This window comes from Andrographis paniculata, unplaced genomic scaffold, assembly GCF_009805555.1.
Source record: "Andrographis paniculata isolate CXL003 unplaced genomic scaffold, ASM980555v1 Contig62END, whole genome shotgun sequence".
Classification (NCBI taxonomy): Eukaryota; Viridiplantae; Streptophyta; class Magnoliopsida; order Lamiales; family Acanthaceae; genus Andrographis; species Andrographis paniculata.
In genome coordinates, this window is record NW_026137598.1 from 4,511,974 (window position 1) to 4,532,720 (window position 20,747).

The 20,747-nt window shown below is 32.5% G+C and overlaps 3 protein-coding genes and 2 non-coding genes across 12 annotated transcripts; 2 read left to right on the forward strand and 3 right to left on the reverse strand.

Moving 5' to 3' along the window:
• Positions 1 to 6,065: 6,065 nt before the first annotated feature.
• Positions 6,066 to 12,329, forward strand: LOC127261162 (phosphatidylinositol 4-phosphate 5-kinase 7-like). 6 transcript variants are annotated; one of them, XM_051289390.1, is made up of 11 exons: positions 6,070 to 6,278; positions 6,933 to 6,977; positions 7,100 to 7,242; positions 7,348 to 8,128; positions 8,243 to 8,410; positions 9,675 to 9,840; positions 10,386 to 10,496; positions 10,645 to 10,832; positions 11,366 to 11,523; positions 11,604 to 11,769; positions 11,847 to 12,329. In XM_051289390.1, exons 2-11 carry the CDS (start codon positions 6,961 to 6,963, stop codon positions 12,124 to 12,126), a joined length of 2,178 nt encoding a protein of 725 aa, XP_051145347.1. In that variant the 5' UTR covers positions 6,070 to 6,278; positions 6,933 to 6,960; the 3' UTR covers positions 12,127 to 12,329. The 6 variants fall into 6 exon arrangements, with proteins under 6 accessions (XP_051145345.1, XP_051145347.1, XP_051145343.1 ...); XM_051289388.1 differs by having other exon boundaries at positions 6,066 to 6,087; positions 7,100 to 8,128; XM_051289386.1 differs by having other exon boundaries at positions 7,100 to 8,128.
• Positions 12,330 to 13,339: 1,010 nt separating this feature from the next.
• LOC127260777 (uncharacterized) lies at positions 13,340 to 17,324 on the forward strand. Its single transcript, XM_051288694.1, has 5 exons — positions 13,340 to 13,808; positions 14,617 to 14,726; positions 14,817 to 15,188; positions 15,824 to 16,385; positions 16,862 to 17,324. The coding sequence occupies exons 1-5, from the start codon at positions 13,586 to 13,588 to the stop codon at positions 16,936 to 16,938; spliced, it is 1,344 nt and encodes a 447-aa protein (XP_051144651.1). The 5' UTR covers positions 13,340 to 13,585; the 3' UTR covers positions 16,939 to 17,324.
• A 356-nt stretch (positions 17,325 to 17,680) lies between these two features.
• On the reverse strand, positions 17,681 to 20,165 carry LOC127260778 (uncharacterized). Of its 3 annotated transcripts, none has more exons than XM_051288697.1 (7): positions 19,653 to 20,165; positions 19,414 to 19,557; positions 19,223 to 19,307; positions 19,005 to 19,113; positions 18,816 to 18,912; positions 18,602 to 18,697; positions 17,681 to 18,138 (listed from the first exon to the last, which is right to left on the reverse strand). In XM_051288697.1, exons 1-7 carry the CDS (start codon positions 19,974 to 19,976, stop codon positions 18,070 to 18,072), a joined length of 924 nt encoding a protein of 307 aa, XP_051144654.1. In that variant the 5' UTR covers positions 19,977 to 20,165; the 3' UTR covers positions 17,681 to 18,069. The 3 variants fall into 3 exon arrangements, with proteins under 3 accessions (XP_051144654.1, XP_051144652.1, XP_051144653.1); XM_051288695.1 differs by having other exon boundaries at positions 17,681 to 18,166; positions 19,653 to 20,157; XM_051288696.1 differs by having other exon boundaries at positions 17,681 to 18,166; positions 19,223 to 19,295; positions 19,653 to 20,149.
• On the reverse strand, positions 17,690 to 17,885 carry LOC127261441 (U2 spliceosomal RNA). The gene has a single exon (XR_007840925.1). It is a non-coding gene; the product is annotated as a U2 spliceosomal RNA (small nuclear RNA).
• A 381-nt stretch (positions 20,166 to 20,546) lies between the features above and the next one.
• LOC127261442 (U2 spliceosomal RNA) lies at positions 20,547 to 20,741 on the reverse strand. The gene has a single exon (XR_007840926.1). It is a non-coding gene; the product is annotated as a U2 spliceosomal RNA (small nuclear RNA).
• Between the last annotated feature and the right edge of the window lie 6 nt (positions 20,742 to 20,747).

Genomic DNA, 20,747 nt, shown 5'->3' on the forward strand with positions numbered 1-20,747 from the left:
GAAATAAATTAAAAATCTACACAAAATTTAGAAGAATAACCAAATAAACAAAAGTTCCAATTTATCACTCGAACGAAAAAAAGTAGCAACAAATCATTCGGCAAACAGCTTTAATGTTTAAACAGTCTCTTCGGATCCCAACTTTTTATCTGCTCTTTTTTTTTTATTTTTTTTATTTACCGTGATGATCCTGTAAATAAATTAGTTTTCCTCCGCTAACTTTGAAAACTACTAAAAGAATAAAAAGTAAAATAACATATAGCTTAATATAAATTATAATCAATTGAGAATAATGTTTAATAAAATAATTATTTAGAAGACAAGTTTTTCAGATCTGGCTGAAAAAAAAAAAAAAAAGCAACAAAACAAACAATTTAGAAAAAAAAAAAATTTAAAAATTATTAAGTTGAAATCTTCTCCAACCGCAACAAATATAACATCTTGAAAGAAAATATTAGGCAATATAAATAAGTCAACAATAGAAATAAGAGCGACCGAACCCTCCAACAAATATTTAAAAGGTAGATGTTAAGACAGTATTTTGGAATCCAACTTTGCACAGAAAAAACACAACAAAATAAATAATTTAGAAAAAACCAAAAAAATCTAAAAATTATAAATATATATATATAAAAATATTATCAATAAAGAAGAATAACAAAACAACTCAATATTATCAATAAAAAATATTATCAATAAAAAATATTTGAGATTCCAATTTTATGGCTATATAAAAAAATATTATCAATAAAGAAGAATAATAAAATAACTCAATATTATCAATAAAAAACAAATTATCATAATTTTTTTTATATAAAAACAAAAAAAAATCTAAAAATTATAATATATATATATATTTATATAAAATATTATCAATAAAGAAGAATAACAAAAACAACTCAATATTATCAATAAAAAAAAATATATCAAAAAAGTAACAGCATCAATGATAATAAATTTCAATATTTTTATTATCACCTTTAGCGGCATTACCCTTCCCTCACATGTCTTCTCTTTTTTCTTCTTTTGACACAAAATTGAGGTTTCTACCGTTTGGACTCTGTTTTTTTCGAAAAAAAATACTCACAAAATATTCCATTATATATTATTTTAATATCAAAATCTAAACCAAAATTTTTTGAAACCCGTCAAAAGAAACATTAAATTGAATTTTTAGTCTAATAAGTGACATCTTTATCATTTTAGTTTCGTAATTGGAAGTTGTTTTAAAATAATCCCGTAAATAAAATTTTTTTACACATTTAGTTTTTTTATGTCTATGTGGCACTTGCGTGGCACGCTGGCGGACACATGCCAGCCAGATCACATGACGGACACATGTCTGCCATGGATAATTTTTATTTTTTTTAATTTTATTTTTTTAAAATATAAAAAAGTTACATATGTAAAAAATAAAATATAAAAATATAAAAAATAATATGTAATATTAAAAATTAAAAATAAATCAAATAAAAAATAAAAATTATTCATATGTCCGTCAAGTGAGCGCCACATGACCTTTAATAATTTATATATTAGTAAATTTTATATTTTATTTTTATTTTTTAATATAAAAATAACAATTATCCACATATCGGCTCGGTGCCACAGACATGACGGGCACGTAAATAATTTTTTTTTAATTTTTAAAATTTAATTTTATATTTTATATTTTAAAATAAAATAAAAATAAAAATTATCAACATAGCGGATACGTGTCAACCACGTAGCGCTAACCTGGCCGACATGTGCCCGCGGGCATGTCACGCAAGTGCCACATAAGCATCGGGGTAGTTTATAGATAATTTTTTTTTTTGCCTTTGTGAGTATATTAGTGTAAAAAGTAGCGAAAATTGTGTAATAAAAATAAAAAAAAGTTGGGGTAGTTTTACGGTGATATGGTTATTTATGAAAATAAGATTATTGTTTTAGACGGACAAAAATGATAAACAAAACTTATTGTATTGGGACGGAGAGAGTATATATTTCAAATGAAATATCTACATGTATATCACTCATTTTGGATCCATATTTTTAACATTAATCTTTTTATTTAATACTCTCCCGTCCCTTAACAATCTATCTATTTTTTCATTTTGGTCCGTCCCATAACAAAGTATCAATTTCATTTTTTATTAATTGTACTATCTACCTAACATTATAAATACTTTTTCAATTTACAATTTATTACATAAACGTCATTACATTTGTATCATACAACACTAATGAGATTAATTTAATTTTTTTATCTTTATTTCTACTTTATCTCAATGTAATATTAATATTTCTAAAATTTTGTGCAAAGAGCAAATGAATATATAGATATGAGACGAGGGAGTATTTATTTTATTTCTCAATTAACTCTAAATTTTAGATCAATTGGCCAATTAGTCTATAAGCTTATTATTACTTTATTCTTTTTTAGTGTACAAATTCAGAATCGTCTTGGCATTGCTATTAACTCAAGTCCTTCTGATCTTGGTGACATCTTTGACTTGGTTATATATTTTTTCATAAAATTAAGTATCTGATTAGTAAATTTTTTTTTAAATATTCTTTTTTTTTGAGTTATTTAATTATTATGTTGTCAGTTTGTCATATGAAAAAATTATTTACTCTATTATTTTAAGAAAATATGACAATCACACAAGTTCCTTCTATGGATCAATATTGTTATTTTATCTTACATGTAGATGATTATACAAAATTTACATGATTATACTTTTTGAGGTATCATTAACAATTATTATACATTGTACATTCAATATTTCAAAATGGTTTGCATTCAATTTTTTTTTTTTTTTTATTATATATAAACTCTTCGTATCGACAATGATTATTGCTCCACCTCCTGTTAAAATTTATCGGTTGTAAATAGATGTGCAAAATAAAAACTCACTTCAATGAATTTTTTAAGTATTACGATGCTCGGTTAGTCGCAAAAGACTATTAAAAAAAATATAGAAATAAAAACATTCTCAGTGTCCCATTATAAATGGACCATTTACGAATGATCTATTTGAGGATGTTTATATAATTTTACTTCTAGGATATGCGCTATCTTTTAAGGTTAATAAGTTAAAGCATACCCTATATAGTTTGTAACACACGTCTAATCCGGAACATTATGCTTTGTTATTCATTGGTAGTAGGATTATTTTTTTTAATTTTTTTTTATAAAGTGAAAATTCACAACAGCTACTCGTCGAGTGCATTTTGGGTAAACTCTCGGTCAAACCAAAGAGTCTGTAAACTAAGTCCGACAAAATAAATCACACTAGGTGAACTATGTGTGACAGATAAGACCTGAAGGCGTCGAATATTTGAACTCATAACTTTTTACGATCATGAGTCCACCCCTACACCACCATCAGACCATCTCTTACAGGATAAAACAACTTTGATATATCTAAATGTTGCACGCTATCTTACACCATTGAATGAGACTCGTCTTGAAGATCATTCTTTATATTATTAACTTATTGAGAGTTTGATTTATTTAATTGTAACTCGTTTCGATATAATTTACGTTGTCTATTTAGCATTCTAGTTAGCCAATTTATAGCTAATTGGCTATATCTTGTCCAACTCACTATTATATTGTTCTGCATATTCTTCGTTATGGTAAGGGAACGATATTGCATGACTTATATTTTCCCAAATAGTTTATTCGTAATTCTTTCCGGTTACTTTGATATTGTTTGGGAGGGTGATCGATCTATGAATTGTCATTCAATAATTGATTTTTGCTTCTTTCTTAATAATTCTCGTCTCTTAACCTTAATTTTGTGTATCTCATTCCAAGATTAAATCAAAGTATTATGCACTTATTTATGCTATATTGAATAAAATGAACATCAAATTTATAAATTGCATTTTACTTCATGCATTCAAATTCCTATATATAAATCTATACACTATATACATAAACTAATAGTTTGTTCATACAAAAATACAATATATATATATAACAATAAAATTTAATAGAAACACAAATATCAACAAAAAAAATTTAAAAAAAATACAAACATAATTTCATATAATACTTTTATGATTTTTGAGAAGAGAGATAGAAATAAAGAGATTTTAAATGACTGATATAATGTATGATATGATATGGTATATTATGTGGTTAATTAAATTGATTTATATTTGTAAGTATGTTTTAATTGCGTAAGTTTTACCCAATATAAAAAAATATCAATTGTTATGATAGTACTATATAATACTCCCCCCGTCCCCCGTCTCACTTACCATGTCCATATTGTCGTTTCTGTCCGTCTCACATCTCATGTCACTCTTTTTTTTTTTTTTGAAAAATGATTACTCATCTTAATTGTATTTTAAATTTTCTAATTTTATTTTTTAAATTTTACTTAATTAGTTATTTTAATTTTAATCTATGATATATTTATATTATATGTTAATTATTTTTACTAATATATTTTTAATTATCTACTAATTATACTTATTCTAAATTTTTGTATCTACAGTAACCAAGACGTCCAATGTGAGACGGAGGAAGAAATATACACAAAAAGATTTAGCTTGAACCGTAGTTTACCATTTAATATTAAAGATTCTTTAATTATTTTAATGCAGTATAAATTATGGAAGGAATTAATTCCAATAATTAAAAAACTAAAAAAAAGAAAAAGAAAAGGAAGGAAGGGATTATTTTAAATTAATCTTTAAGCAGAGGGAATTTCCTTGCATGATCCACACTCAATTCCATGCAGCTTTTAAGGGTGTCTTATCGTGGGTTTTGACTCATAAAATATACTAACTTCGTGGAACATGTCTGCTACACTGTAGACATAATATTTTTTTCAGAGATATAATTAGTAGATAATTAAAAATGTATTAGTGAAAATAATTATTATATAATATAAATAATTATAAATTAAGATTAAAATAACTAATTAGTTTAATTAAAATTTTAAAAAAATAAAATTAAAAAGTTTAAAATAAGATTAAAGTGTATAACTATTTTCTAAAAAAGGAAAATGACATGGTACGTGGAACGGACAGAGGACATGGTATGTGGGACAATTATTCATTAATTTTTTTAAAAAAATATTAAATTAAAATTTTATTTTATATTTTTTATATTATTCAAAATATCGTTTCAACACTTATTTATATTATCGTATAATTATTTCAATTTAAATTTTTATTGTTGAAATTCTAAACCTACAATCCAATCCTCAAAAGAACACGCTCTAAATATTTTCAAAAGTAAAATAACGGTAATATTAATAAAAAAAAAAATTTGTACTCCATTTTGGAATGTGTTTTTTAATATTTTAATAAATTTAAAATTTAAATTTTTTTATTTAAATAATATTGATATAATATTTTATAAATATATATATATACTTCTTATGTTTATTGAGTAAATATTTATTTACTTTTTTATATGTTAAATTTTGAATATTAATAGTATATGTACATATTGTATAATATAAATTTAATAATATTTATAAAAATAATTTTAATATTAAATACAATAAATTAAAAAATAAATAAACAAAAGTTTGTTTGATTTTCATTTGATATTCAATTTGAATTTTTCATTTGATATTCAATTTGAATTTTTAGTTAAATAGTAAAAAAAATAATTCAAATCTATATATATTTGCATACATCAGAAGATTAAATAATTAAAAATAATAAATTAATAAATAAATCAAACCACTAATAATCAGAACTTTCCAAAAATTTGTATCTATTTTATTTAAAATAATGCTGGCAGTATTGCTTTGCCACACGATAGATTCCTTACAGCGGACCGAATCCTCTACAACTCAGCGCACCGTAAGTTCGGTGCACCGCTAGGTATAAAGAGGTAAAATTTCTAGAAGGGTACAGGCGTTGGAGTCCTGAAATTCATCAAGTAACTGGATGTGATAGTTTCAGTACATCAACGGTTAATATAGCTCGAGAAAACTTACTCCACGGAGCCTATAGAAAGAGCAACTGAATTTAGGTGGGTCCCACTATCCTCTACGCCACGTGTACATCTGAGCTGTTTCCTATATTCAGTTCTTCGTCATCGTCTCTAAAAGTTAAAAATCTGGGAATAGGGTGAGTTCTTCAGTTCAAAGAGATTGATTAACGGCGCGCTATGATCGAATGAATTTCATGTTATTGTGGAGATTATATTCGTGAATTCAAGTTTGATTTCAGTACTGTTTCGTTTCCTTTTTGTGATTTTTTTATTTTTTATTTTTTCCTTTTTGGCGATCGATTTGTTTCGGATGAATTGGTGCTTCCAGGTGAGCTCTTTTATGATACGTTTATAGGTTTTTTAGTGTTTTTTGCTGTATTCGGTGCATTTTAATGGCTAGTTGAGGTGAAAATACGTTTGGTTCGGAGCAGTTTTTGGTGTTAGATTGCGAGAGGTGAAGTTCGAAAGTAAGCTTTATCAGCTGAATCGCTTTTGAATGTCTATGCGTAGCTTGAAATAATCGTTAGAGCACATTTCTTCGCCTGTAGACTGTAGTCGGATAAGGATTGGAATAAACCAAGTTTTATAATAATAGATTGTTATTGATTTTTTTGGGGAACGTAGAGTTCTGTTTTTACTATGCTTGAGGTCACATGAATAGGCCGATGCTGTATCGAATTTGCAATTTGCACCCAACAGGTCATTTGGCGAATTGTGTAGTCAATGTAAAACTAACTGAAGTTCGATATCTTTGCCAGTACCAAAGCAAATCTAGTGAATTTCTATTAGCACTTTAATAGTAAAAGCAACCTATGCAGAACGAACCATTTTGAGGGGAAATTATAGAAGAAGAATTAGAGATACTTGGAATTAGTTTTTGGTTTAGCAATTAAGTTTTGACCTACCTTTTACATGAGCTTTTAGTTTATTTGATTCACATGAAGCGCATTGCTTGAGATGTTTTCTCTTGAATGTTCTGCAGGTTATTTATATAGCAATTAACATTTGTCATGGAAACTGTCTCAAGGTTCACTCTCATGCTATTAATGATTTCAGCGGATTGAGTAATTATTCTGATAAGAAAAAGTCAAAATGATCTATACTTCATGGCTAATGCATTGTTGATTTGTTGTTTATCTTTATCTGCAGGATCTCTGAGAAGGAATTTATAAATGGAGATGTCTATATTGGTAACATCAAGGGAATGCTTCCTCATGGAAAAGGTAAATATTTGTGGTCCGATGGGACAGTTTATGAAGGTGACTGGGAAGGCGGGAAAATGACTGGTAAAGGTAAGATTTTCTGGCCATCACAGGCTAAATATGAGGGTGATTTTTCGGGGGGTTACATTCATGGTTTTGGAACTTTTCTTGGTTGCGACAGTTCCATCTATGTAGGTTCTTTAAATATGAACTCCCCACATGGAATTGGAAGGAAGCAGTATCCAAATTCAGATGTTTATGAGGGTTGTTGGAAAGAGGCAATACGTGAAGGCAGTGGTCGGTATGTGTGGAGTAATGGTAACATGTATATTGGAAATTGGAAAAATGGGACTATGTCTGGAAGAGGGGTTATGAAGTGGGTTGATGGAAGTCTTTTTGATGGATTTTGGTCAAATGGGTTGAGAAATGGGTCAGGTATCTACAGATTTGCAGATGGAAGCTACTACTCTGGAACATGGAGTAAGGGACTAAAGGATGGTCTTGGAACATTCTATCCTGCTGGATGCAATCTTCAAGGAAATGAAGAGAAGAGGAAAAAGGAGCCATCTCGTAGTTTATCTGCAGGATCTGAAGAACAAGAAACGCCCAGTGTGAAGCGCAGTTTTTCTGATAAAATTTCGTCTAGATTTCTGAGGAATTCTCGGAAATTCTCAGACAAAACAACATTGTTAGATGATGAACGGGGCTGCACTAATATAGTTGATGAATCCTGTGTTACTTCTCATGATTCTTATGATGGCCAAATTGATTGTCCAGATAATCAGGCTTTAGCTTATGAAAGAGAATACATGCAGGGAGTTCTTATTAAAGAAAGGATTAGAAATGTTTCAAAATCATCTCACAGAACTAAACAGCGACTAAAATTTGCAAAAGAAGTTAAAAGGAGTTCGTTTGGAGACATTTTCAAAGGCCAAAGAAGCTACTATCTGATGCTGAGCTTGCAACTAGGTATCAGGTAATGCAAAATGGGACTCTTACACAAGTTCACGCGTCGCAAGTCTTGTTTTATACTTATTTTTTCATGGTCGACTGGTGAATTAAATTCAAGCTTCTCTTGTGAAATTGACAGGTATACTGTTGGCAAGATTACACCTGTACCTATGCGTGAAGTTAGATCATCTGATTTTGGAAGTCAAGCTAGAATTAGAATGTATTTCCCAAGAAAAGGCTCCAAGTTAACTCCTCCGCATAAATCGATTAACTTTTACTGGAAAGATTACTGCCCAATGGTCTTCAGGTACCACTTTGTTAAATTCTGTCTTGTACATATAGTTGAAAAGTTTGTTTTCCTTTCTGAATATGATCTGTTACTTTTTGCTATATATTAGAGATCATGAGAATTATTTTTTCTTTTTTCTTGTGTACTTATATCGCCAAGAGCGTATTTTTAGATTATCACACCTCTGAATTGAATATTCACTGATTGCTTTTTAGAATTTTGAACACAAATAGCTTAAAATGACTTCAAGCTTTGTTTTAGTTTTCTTCTGCAAATCTCTCTGAAAATGGCGCCCTCTCATTTGTGATGTCCTTGATACAATTATACAATTATGGGAGTTGCACATTGCTGTAAATTAGTTTTGCTTGGTTTGAAAATTCAATAGACATTTATGCATATATTTCCTGGAAAAAAGAAGGAAATGGAAGTTGAAAGCTTTTATTTAGGCAGTGTGTAATCAACCAAAATATTATGCCTTTTAGATCAATATACTTTTGCAACTTAAAATGGATTGCACATACAATCACTGGTTGCCATCTTAGAATATTTGTATGCATTTGAACTAATCAGAACAGGAGTTTGCAGTCTTAGATGGCAGAACGTTCATTATTAATATGAATGCTGTCATGCCACAAAGAATCTTTTGTATCACAAAGAAACAGTGTCTAGCTCATCTGAGTTGAATTGAATGACATGATGTTTTGCATGCTTGAAAGATATAGTTAATAATGGATCTATCAGGTAGAAAACAGGTGTAACTTTATCTGATTGCCAAAGCACTATGTAGTTTAATATCTAAATTGGATAAAAGTGGCATGATACCCTACCCTACTCACAACTTATCTGACCCTTCATTCAATTTCTCTTAACATTAGGCTTAAGATACTTTATTTCTAACGTCAATTGAATGTTGGAATGTAAATATCTATTTTGATGCCCTGTCATTTATTTGGTTTTATTTGTTTCTGAAGAAGTTGGTAAATCATTTGATAATCACCCTCTGGACTTTAATCTTCATATTCCTAGTACAAGGAGCTTGAAATATAGTTATTATTAAAATGATCATCTGCTTTTTTGCTTTCTCCATCTATTCACAGGCCTCTGTGATTAGTTCTTTCTTTTTCCACATTTTATTTTTGTGTCCAAAAACACTTCTCTGTTATCTTTTTCGCCTACTCTCAGAATGTTATTTTGTCTACAATTCTATGAATGTCTGTGTATATTGTACAATTGTTGAATGGCCTTTCAAACAGTAAATTTCTGTTTGTGGTTTTATTTCAAGGAATCTGAGAGAGCTGTTCAAGCTAAATGCTGCCGACTACATGATGTCCATATGTGGTGATGAAGGTCTGAGAGAACTTAGTTCTCCAGGAAAAAGCGGGAGCCTTTTCTATCTTTCTCAAGATGACAGATTTGTGATTAAGACATTGAAAAAATCTGAACTAAAGGTTTGAAGAATTGCATTTTTGCTTGCTATGCTGTTTGATCTTCTGTTTAATGCTTTCTTTCATCACTTCAACACACAATCTAATGGACATGAAGTGAGTGCACATATCCATTTTTAAAGAACATGCCATGCATTGTATTAAGGAGGGGAGGGAGACCAATGAACTCAAATTCTAACTGATAGAAATACTCAATTGAAGCAATATAATATATGTTTACTTGATGCCACAGACACCAGTATATACATTGTAGGTAATCATATATTATTCTTCCTAATAATTGGGCGAAACTGGATAGATTTCAATAAGGTGGAATCTATATTTTGAAAGTTGCTTCAAATCTTTAATTATCTCTAGGTCTCCCTCAAGTCTATTGGAAAATCACCAGATTCTGTTCCATCATGCATATCAACGAACAGTTCATATGTAGTCAGCCATATTCTTTAATATACTTATAGTTGTATAGAATGTTGTTGGCTCGCCATTGCTTCCTAAAACATCTCTACATGGAACCTATTACCAATTATTTTCCCCTTGTTGATTTGCAGGTGCTACTAAAGATGTTACCCAAGTATTACATTCATGTAAAAGCACATGATAACACTCTTATAACAAAATTCTTTGGGGCACACAGAATAAGTTTGAAACACGGGAAAAAGGTTACACACAATCTTCCATAGCTACAAGTTACTTTCTGTATGCAAGTAGTTAATTTTTCTTTTGGAAAGTTGCAAGGTTTATACGAAAGTATACAAAAAGTGAGGAAATTGTATGATTAGGCCAGTAATCTTGTTTTGTTATTTGCAGATCCGCTTTGTGGTCATGGGAAACATGTTCTGCACTGAATTGCGCATACATCGACGTTATGATTTGAAAGGTTCAACGCATGGTAGATGCACGAATAAGGATGATATTGATGAGAGTACAACACTGAAAGATCTTGATTTGGCATATGAGTTCCATATGGACAAATCATTGCGCGAATCGCTTTTTCGGTAACTTACTTTGACAATACTCTGTAAAGCTAATTTATTCAATTTCATAAGCATGTATAGATTAGCATTACATAAATGAATTTTTTTGAGAAGACTTACTTATAAAGGATAGACACTAGATTATTAGGATTTTTCTGAGGCATAAAACTTGTAAGGTATAAGTTCTCAAATATTGTGATATAATAAGTGATAATCCCACGTATCAAGTCGAAAGGGTCTCCATCCTCTCATAATTACAACAGTTTGAGGTAGCCATGCTCCCTGCAATAGCAATAAAGACGTTAAACACACCATCATCGAAGTTTGATGTAACTTTTGTTAGAAAATTGCAAATGTATTAGTTATATTGTGGCTAATTTTTCGTCTTTTGTCCAACCCCGGTAAGTTGTTTGCTATTTGTGTGGAGATGTACATTAGCTTTTTATTGTATAATGCATTTATGCCGTAATCTCTGAATCTACTCAACATTCTTTTAAATTGTTCATTCTTGTTAGTATATATAAACACCAACTTTCCGCCATGTTTTGTTGCAGACAACTATCGCTCGACAGCGCATTCTTAGAATCTCAGCAAATCATCGATTATAGCCTTCTCCTAGGCCTGCATTTCAGAGCTCCCGAGCATCTAAAATCATTCTTGGAGTCTCAAGATTCCCTGGACAAGTCCGGTAGCACTAGCCCGGCTGCAGATGGTAAGTATCACTTCTTACTGCATTGTTAACAATGTCTGAAACTGATTGATGTCCCGCCCCCGCCCCCGCCCTTCTTCAAGGTTCGATATCGGGGGAACTTTCAATTCCTCCACAAGGTTTGGTCTTGGTAACCCACGAGCCCGAATCTGTCAGCCATGCTCCCGGTCCGCACATACGAGGAAGCACTTTGAAAGCACACTCTATTGGGAACAAGGAAGTCGACCTTCTTCTGCCCGGAACTGGAAGGTGAAATATTGCTTTCATATACGTAGAAAAAGGAAAAAAAGATCGATACGGCTAACTATGGGGTACATGTTATCCAGGTTGAGGGTGCAGCTAGGAGTGAACATGCCGGCCCAGGCGAACCACAAGCTCGTGCAGACGGAGACAGCCTCGGCAGAAATCGAGCTTTTTGAGGTATACGATGTTGTCCTATACCTCGGCATTATTGATATACTGCAAGAATACAACGTGAAAAAGAAATTAGAGCACCGTTTTAAGTCCCTAAAATTCGACCCCCTATCGATCTCTGTGGTGGAACCTAAGGCTTATTCGAAACGCTTCATTTCATTTCTTGAAAAAATATTTCCCCGCGATCGTTAGTCGTCTGCTACTTAAAACATAGTTAGTAACAAACACGACACTATAGTGCACACTTGTTTGCCTCACTGTTACATACGTTCCTTGTAATTTGTTGTGTAAAGCTTTGTACATTCATTTGTGGCTATAATATAGATAGGGCCCCAACCACAACTTGAATCTGCATTAGAAATTTGAAATAATAATAATATATATGTATGTATGTATGTATCTGTTTAAATTTTTAGTCTTTATATTGTTGTTTTCAGATAATATTTTTATTGAAAATGGTTGCTTTAAAGTTGAACCGATGGCTTGCAGAATTGACAAAAAAATGGCCCATAAGAGGGTCTTTTACTTTTGGACTGTATCCATATGAACTTTAAGTAGATCATTTTCACCCAAAAAAATAAATAAATAAATATAGGGAAGAAGATGAAGCAGGTGAAGAGAAAGTTGACATTGTTAGGCGCATTTTAAATTTGAAAATTTGAATTTCACTTGTGACCTTTTTCCTTTGTTTTTGTAGTATTAATTATGCCCACAATATGTGCAATCAACCTTTCTATTTCACCTTTACTTCTCCACCACGTTGGGTACCAATAATTTTTAAATTAAATATATTTATTGATTCTTACAATAATTAATGAGTCATAACCCTTTATTTACCCTATATATTATCCTTCGAGCACAATGTATATTACAAACTTTATTGAAGGGTGTATAATAGGTTAATAGTATATGTTTTAAACATTAAAAAAAAAAAATGTTTTTCTAAATTTGTTATTTAAAAAAATCAAGTCAAATAAGTATATATTTTTTATTTTTATATTATATTAAAATTTGATTTTATTTTTAAGATATGACATCAACAAATATTTATAAATTAAATAATTATTCTACTTTAAAATTTTATATTAGGTTAAAACTCAAACTCTAACTAAATGTGTTCTTTTTCCACAAATTTTCAACTATTTAATTATTTTTGTAAGTTTAAACTTAAACATAAAATTTATTGTTTATTATTTATTATTTATATTATATTATATTAAAAATTAAATTACATTCGAAATATTATATCAACACTTGTTTATTATAAAAATAAAATTATATATATATATTTGCTCATTTATGTTAAAAGTAGATTTGTATATTACCCTTTTCTTCTATATACAAGAAATAATGTTAAATCTAATTTGCCCAAATAAGTCGCAAAATGCACAATTCGCCCCAGAATTATCCGGTTTTAAAATTCTCCCCAAAATATTTGTGCAAGAGAAGAGGATCGAAGGGCTCCACTCTAAAGTGCGCTTAAAGTGGCGAGGCGCACATTTCTACTTCGTCCATGGCCTTTGGGGAATCCAAACTGAGAGCAAATTGATTGAAGTCCTCTGTCGATCAATTCATCTTTTCACATGACTGCCCACAATTTCTAGAAAATCGGATAAATTCCTTCTTGTTCGAACCAGATGCTGTGGTCGGAATGGGGAAAGTCGATGATCAGCCACTGCCAGTTGTGCAGCAGCAGAATCCGGGAACATCCGCCGGCCGGAGATGTTCGGTGGATGTTTCTCGCTTCATCTCCTTAAAGTGCGCCGCCGTTTTGATGCTCAGCTACGCTGCTTTTGTTTTGGCTTTGGTTTGGGCTCTTCCAATCCGGTATCGGCACCTAGGGTTCGAAGCCAAGGAATCAGTCAAGCACAGCGGTAAACTAGTTGTTTTGTTCGATATTTGTTTTTAATTGATTTGATTGTGATTTCCATTTCGGGGGGATTATGGTGTTCTGTGGTCTCGTAGTTAGGGCTTATGAAGTGGCTGTTCATCACTCATCCTTGTTATTCGTCCGTTTATGATTTCTTCAATTGTCTTTTTTCTTGTGATTTTACATGCTTTGATTCACTGTTAACCTTTCCCCCGATCGGCGGAGCCAATTTCATGTTTAACTCTCTGTAATCCTTACAATAAATTTCTTGAGCAATTTTTGATCATATGATATTGCTCAGAACGATAATGAAATTATGAGATGTTTTTGCAATTTGAATTGGAACAGATTTAATTTACTTTATGTTTAAAATATTCCAGGATTGTTCCATACTCCATAGTAAGTTACGTAGATATAGATTGATGGTGAAAGCTTAAAAAAAAAAATTGGCCTATGGTTAGCAGTTGCTTACTTTGAATTTCGATGATCTTTCTCTGTCTCAGAGTTAATCTAAGCTGAAGCTTCAGTGATTTGAGCTCATTATCTAAACATCGTATTCATCTTCTCATTGTTCGACACTTGTTTATTTGTTTATTTTAGTTTGATTATTGTGATGGATTTTTACTCAAAGTGCCACCTAAAGTTACCTGTTGAAAAGTCCATGCCATCTGTCCGTCCCTTTTTGCTTAAACAATCGGCTGTGTTTATGAAATCTGTAGAACTGAAAAATCGGATATGTATGTATTTATCGATGCGTGTTTCTGTGTGTGTATAATTAAATCCATGATTTTTGTATTCTTGTTCTTTCTCAGCAACGGTTCAAGCATACTTCCGACTCAACAAACCAGTTTCAGAGCTTATTCCATACATTAAACGACTAGAATATGATCTCAATGGAGAATTAGGTGTCCCTTCCTCTAAGGTCTGTCCACATTCCATTATTTACAGTACTTGAATTTTTTTTTAGTTTTGATTTACAGAGGAGTAAGAAGTTGATCACTTTTCTTGACAGGTTGCCGTCCTGTCTATGCGCCCAGAAGGGAAGTCTAAGTGGACAGACGTAGTTTTCGGCTTTCTTCCTAACTCATATAATAGTGAAATAGACCCGGTGCCCTTAAGTCTGCTGAAGTTGTCCTTAATAGATCTATTCCTTCGACAAGTTAACTTGACAGTGGATTACTCATTTTTTGGAGACCCTTCTACATTTCAGATTTTGAAATTTCCTGACGGGGTCACTATAATACCCGAACAAGCTGCTGTGATCTTGCAGACACACCCTGTTCTTTTTCGTTTTACGCTCAATAGCTCTATTTATGACATAAGGAAAAACCTTCAGGATCTGAAAAAACAGCTGAAATTGGGACTGCACCTAATGCCCAATGAGGTAAAAAATCTTTTGTATTGTAGTGTATTCTTGCCATAAGCCCGGAAGTATACATGATGAATTTCTTTATTAATGTTATTTTATATAGTGGTTGTTTTATGAGGTTACACAATCGTCATCCTTTTCTCTTCAAAATCTGGTTAAAATTGTTCGCTGATACATCATTGTTTCACTTTTTTTAATTCTTGGGCATGGATCAGCCGCTGATTTGGTCGAGTCAGCTTCGTGCACAGGATCAGCATATGCTACGTGGGTGACCAACATATATTTACACATTTTAGCATATTTATAATATAACATATATTATATTATAACTCAACATATGTTATCTTATAATACAACATATGTTGAGATATGTATGTACATATGTTGGTCAATCATATAGGATATATTGATCCGGTCAAATCAGCATCATGATGACTTGATGACTTAATTTGCTGGATAAGAACTTTTACAAATGTATTTAACCGGAATATCTAACATTTCACTGTTGAAATTTCCTAGTCTTTTAATTTGTAAATTCCTATTGTTTGATGTTTTTGAGTGACACCGAAATGTTATCCATTCACTGCTCACTAAAGTCTTCTCTTTAAATTAACATTTTCTAGTTTTCTTATTAATTACTTCTGGAACAGGGAGTGTACATAAAGGTAACAAACAAAATTGGGTCGACCATAGATGCTCCCGTTTCTGTGGAAGCTTCAGTTGTTTCGGATCTGGGATTCCTTTCACAGGAGAGACTGAAACAATTAGCTCATATCCTTACTGGCCCTGCAAGAAATCTTGGACTTGATCATTATGTGTTCGGTAAAGTTAAGGGAATTAGGTTGTCGTCATATCTAAAGCATTCACTTCATTCACCAAGCCCGACTCCATCACCATCTCCGGCTCCATCCCCAGAGCAAATCGGTGGTTGTAGCCCGTCTCCTCTGCCCTCTTCACCTAGTCCACAAAATCAACCCCACCATTCATCCCCTCCGATAGGTAATCTGCCAAAGTCCTCAGTAGCTCATAACAGCCGACATTGCGGGTCCAGTGATCCACCAAGATTGCCTCCAGCAGGTTTGACACATGAGATCTTGCCAATTCCTCCTCCATTACCTGGTGCAACATACGATTCATGGGGTCAAGAAAGGAGCAGGAAATATTTGGTCTCTCGGAATCATGTTTTGCCGTCAATTTCATCATCCAGATCGTGTAAGTTATTATTCCTGCAAATATCCATATATTTTGTGCCTGCCTGGTTGAAATTTGGTGGATCTTTTGTGTTCTTTAAAGTGCTGGTTTAAAGTTATATTGGGGCCTGGAATATTTGAATTAACTTTTGGCGTGCATGTTTAAGGGATGGGTGATGTGTCCTGATAGTAGCATAATCGGATCAAAACTTATAGGTGATGTTTTGTTTGTTTTGCTTTTGGACGGACGACAAATAAGATTTTGAGTCCCTAGTCCCTCCTCCTCCCTCTGACACCGACAGTATCCATAGAGTATTTGGTTTCCTTCACCTTCCCCATTCAGTTTGTGAAATACTTTTGTGGCGATTGATTGGTGCGAGGAGCATGTAGTAGTTTGTTGTTTGAGGTGCTGGCTCGGTTGCTCCCGTTTCCTTTTATTATTATATGATTTGAATTTGATTAGTAGTAGTAGAGTAACAAGATATATATATTGTGCAGGTAATGGAAGAATTGGATGGGTGAACAACATGTTAATTGGAGTTGCAGCAGTGGTTGTTCCTTTCCTCCTCATTTAACCTCCTGCTGGCTGCTGTATTGATATGGTGGCTCCTATCCTATCCGATCCGATCCGAAGCTGTTGAGACTTTGAAGTGCACAGAGAGAGAGAGAGAGATTGAGGGACCTTCTCCTCCCTCAGAAACAAGATAAAGAAATATTACTAACTGTACATGGAAGAATTTTAAAGAGGTCGAGGCCGAAAGGTGGTGGCCTGAAGACACTCACTCACTCACTGATTTCATTTGACATGATGTAATTCACTCACTCACTCACTCACTCATCTTTCCCAAAGGGAATGACATGAACAAACAAAACTGTACAATTTGCATTTATTGCAGATGAGAAAGATGATGATTATCATAAATCATGTTGATGTTCTTTCTGGTTGGTTTGATTTGGTGTTTAATGTCGTCTACTTATCTTCCTATAGCATTATACTCTTAACTAACACACACTCCATTAAAATAATTATATTATTCTAGTAAGTTGCTACAATCTGACAATAATATAATATATATTTATATATAGGAATGAAGTATGGACTGGATAATCATCCAAGAATTAAGTATTTAATTAAGTTAGGTGCACTTCATTATGTAACAAATTTATGAACTCAATGTATCTTTGTTCTTGGTTTTTCAACATAACACATATATATATATTATATACATAATCATCAACCAGCAGAAAAGGTAGCCCATCGGGCCAAATCAAAAGAAAACCAAAAAAGCAAAAATCTATTTTAAGAAAATATGAAACTAATATTTGATGGGGTGTGCCAGGCCCAAACTGTAGTGCAACGTTCAGACGACACTCGAAAGCCCAAGCAGCAAGCTACTTTATTGGGCTTTCCCCCTAGAAAAATAAATTTAATATCATGTGGGCCGATGGCCCACGTATCAGATATTAAACTGATAAGAACAGATACTACACTTGATCTTAGCCAAAAGGCCGAGAAAGGTATGAGTTTTACATTGCAGGGGTAGCCCAATTTATAGCACACACCACTGCCTTTACGTGTACAGAAACCGATGTGGGACAAAGTCCCATTCCAAATTCAGCATTTTAATGGATTCCCATTTCTGTCCACATATTCTTAAGCCAATCTCCAAATACATAACTTCAAGAATGAAGTAGTGTTGATGATGTTATTTGATGATCCCAAACTTTTGCATCCAAGTATCCACACTCAAACAGCCTCTCAAGAACACCCTCTTCTGCTGGCCAACATGCCCAATTCAAATACTGCAGGTACCCACCCAACCCAAATTGGATTTAACACTATTCTATTATACTACTACTACTACTACTACTAGTTACTTATGGCCAAGAAAATTAAATATTTGTTTAGATAGAAATTTTTGAAGATTTTGGAATTTTAGAGGGTTGAAAAAAAATACTTCCTCTGTCCCAAAAAAAATTGTCTTATTTTTCTATTTTCGTATGTTCCAAAATAATTATCTTGTTTTTTATTTAGTAATTATGGTCCCCACTTTGTAACAAAATTATTCATACCTTTTCAAATTATCCCTAATTATTATTCTAACTTATTTTTTAAAATCTTTCAAAAAGCAAGAGCATTCTAGTCAGTGTCAAATGAGTTAAAATGAATAGTAAGAATAGTATAAAGAAATCATGTATATAGATACTATATAGAATAGGAAAGTAATTGTAACTAACTTGGAAAAGATTTGCCCTGTGTGGAGGGTTACAATCAGGGCTGATGAACCGAATATCTTGCAGCCCCATCAATCCTGGAATGGCAGAAACACCTATCTGCATATTATCCACAAACCAAATTTGATTCAGTTCAATTAAATTCAATTCAATGCCATTGTTATTGTTCTTCTTTAATTTACTATCTAGTTTATATATAGTGCAGATTCACCATTACCGTTTGAGGGGCAGAGGTTGGGGGTATGAAATGTGTGAAGATTCCGTCGATGCACAGATGGTTGCGGAACACTGTCGCCGGCATTGGCGAAAGATACCTGCATTATCACCACATTCGTTCATAGTCAGTAGCTTAGCTTGTTTTGATAAAATGGATGATGAAACTGATATGTCGTGTTTTTGCACATACCCTGGAATGAATGAGGAAGCCAGCAATGCGTTGATCAGATCCTCCTTGGACTCGAATTGGTCCACCAGCAAAGCATTCGGAATGAAATTATGGATTTGTGTTATAGCAACTGAATTACATTACATCACATCAATCAAGCACCAGACCATATGTTTCATCGATTTGGATATTGATGAACAGTTAAGTGCAAATGGAAATTAAGGTGTAGATATGAGTACCACGAACTCTTCCGCTGCACCGTATGTGAGCATCGTTCGGCAGGATTCGATGCAGAGTGTCTCGAAGAACGGCCTGCAGAAGTTTCTAGATTGTAGATGTGAAATTGATGATTGATGATAGATAATAACTCGTGAGTATGTGCAGCAGTGTTCGATAATGAAATTGATCGATGAACAGTAGTAGTACATACAGCGAGGCGAAACAGTGTACCGTGCAGCCTGCAATCTTCCGCCAATTTCTTCGCAGCTCTCAGCCCCTCCTCCATGCTTATTCCAGAAGCTATTGCTGCGCTTGTAATTGCACCTGCCGAAGATCCTGCCAGCGGTACTCTTTCCTGCTCATTGATTGAATTCACGAAGGAGAATTTCAAAGTAAATTCGATTGTGAATTTGTGAACATTAATTTGATGAGCAGCTTCGTATGTGTTACATTTATGTAATCCTTCTCAATCAGAAACTGAGCGACTCCGGTATGGTATGGGAAGAGCAGCGCCGCCGCGGAGAAGCTAAATCCGCGGCTGATTGTATTCCGCCGCAGCTTCCGCTCCACCGCCTTGGCATTTTTAACTGCTACTCCAGCTGGATCCTCCACCACGAAAGCGGCGATCCTCCAGTTCGATCTCTCCTTGTTTCTCGACTTCCGGAGAACTCCGGCGTCCTTCGCCGTCCGAAGCGTTGCCGCTGCTGGAGGCGCCTGATTGATCTCTTGTAATTTTCCGGCAGCGGTGGGGGAGAGGAGGAGCGAGGTAGCCATGGCTGCTTCTTGTGCCTGCAGGTAATGCTAATAATAAAAATAATAATAATAATAATAATAATAGTGGAGATTGTGTGATAAATAGTTGTTTTACTTTACACGTTTGGTGTAATAGTGTACGTTTTAAGCGTTTAATTTGCGTACAAGTCTTATATATATATATATATGCTATCGACATATAAGTTGCCCATCTCACATGTGAGATTAAGTATCATATCATATTAAAAAAATTATACTAGTAAAAATAATTATTATGTTAATACAAATAATTATACATTTAAATTGGATAATTAATTAATTTAATTAATATTAAAAATTTTAAAGTTTTAAATAAAGTAAAATATATAATTATTTTTTAAAATAAATAAAAAAATTTTATTGTACGAACCCAAATAAAAAAATATAAAAAATTTATGTAGAACAAAAAAAATATAAAAAATTGATAAATAAATACTATCTCATTCCTTAAATATTTTGTGGAAAATTAACTTAATTTAAATGATTAATATAAAAAATTAAGTAAACACATAATTATCCCAAAACTGGAAAAATTATAAAGACTAATAATTGGTGGGGTGTGCCAGGCCCAAACTGTAGTGCAACGTTAGGGCGACACGCAAAAACCCAGACAGCAAGCTGCCTTGTGGGCTTTACCCCTAGAAAAATAGATTTAATATCATGTGGGCCATTGGCCCACGTATCAGATATTAAACTGATAAGAACAGATACTACACTTGATCTTAGCCAAAAGGCCGAGAAAGGTATGAGTTT

Bases quoted from the DNA above. Each gene is read 5' to 3' on its own strand.
- LOC127261162 (XM_051289388.1), top strand. The intron at 9,841-10,385 runs GTTTGAAGAATT...GTTGATTTGCAG, and splicing joins TGAAAAAATCTGAACTAAAG to GTGCTACTAAAGATGTTACC. The intron at 11,524-11,603 runs GTAAGTATCACT...CCCTTCTTCAAG, and splicing joins CACTAGCCCGGCTGCAGATG to GTTCGATATCGGGGGAACTT.
- LOC127260777 (XM_051288694.1), top strand. From the start codon at position 13,586: ATGGGGAAAGTCGATGATCAGCCACTGCCAGTTGTGCAGCAGCAGAAT. The intron at 13,809-14,616 runs GTAAACTAGTTG...GTTCTTTCTCAG, and splicing joins GGAATCAGTCAAGCACAGCG to CAACGGTTCAAGCATACTTC. The intron at 16,386-16,861 runs GTAAGTTATTAT...TATATTGTGCAG, and splicing joins AATTTCATCATCCAGATCGT to GTAATGGAAGAATTGGATGG.
- LOC127260778 (XM_051288695.1), bottom strand. From the start codon at position 19,976: ATGGCTACCTCGCTCCTCCTCTCCCCCACCGCTGCCGGAAAATTACAA. The intron at 18,913-19,004 runs GTATGTGCAAAA...GTGATAATGCAG, and splicing joins GCTTCCTCATTCATTCCAGG to GTATCTTTCGCCAATGCCGG. The intron at 18,167-18,601 runs GTTAGTTACAAT...GGGTACCTGCAG, and splicing joins ACAGGGCAAATCTTTTCCAA to TATTTGAATTGGGCATGTTG.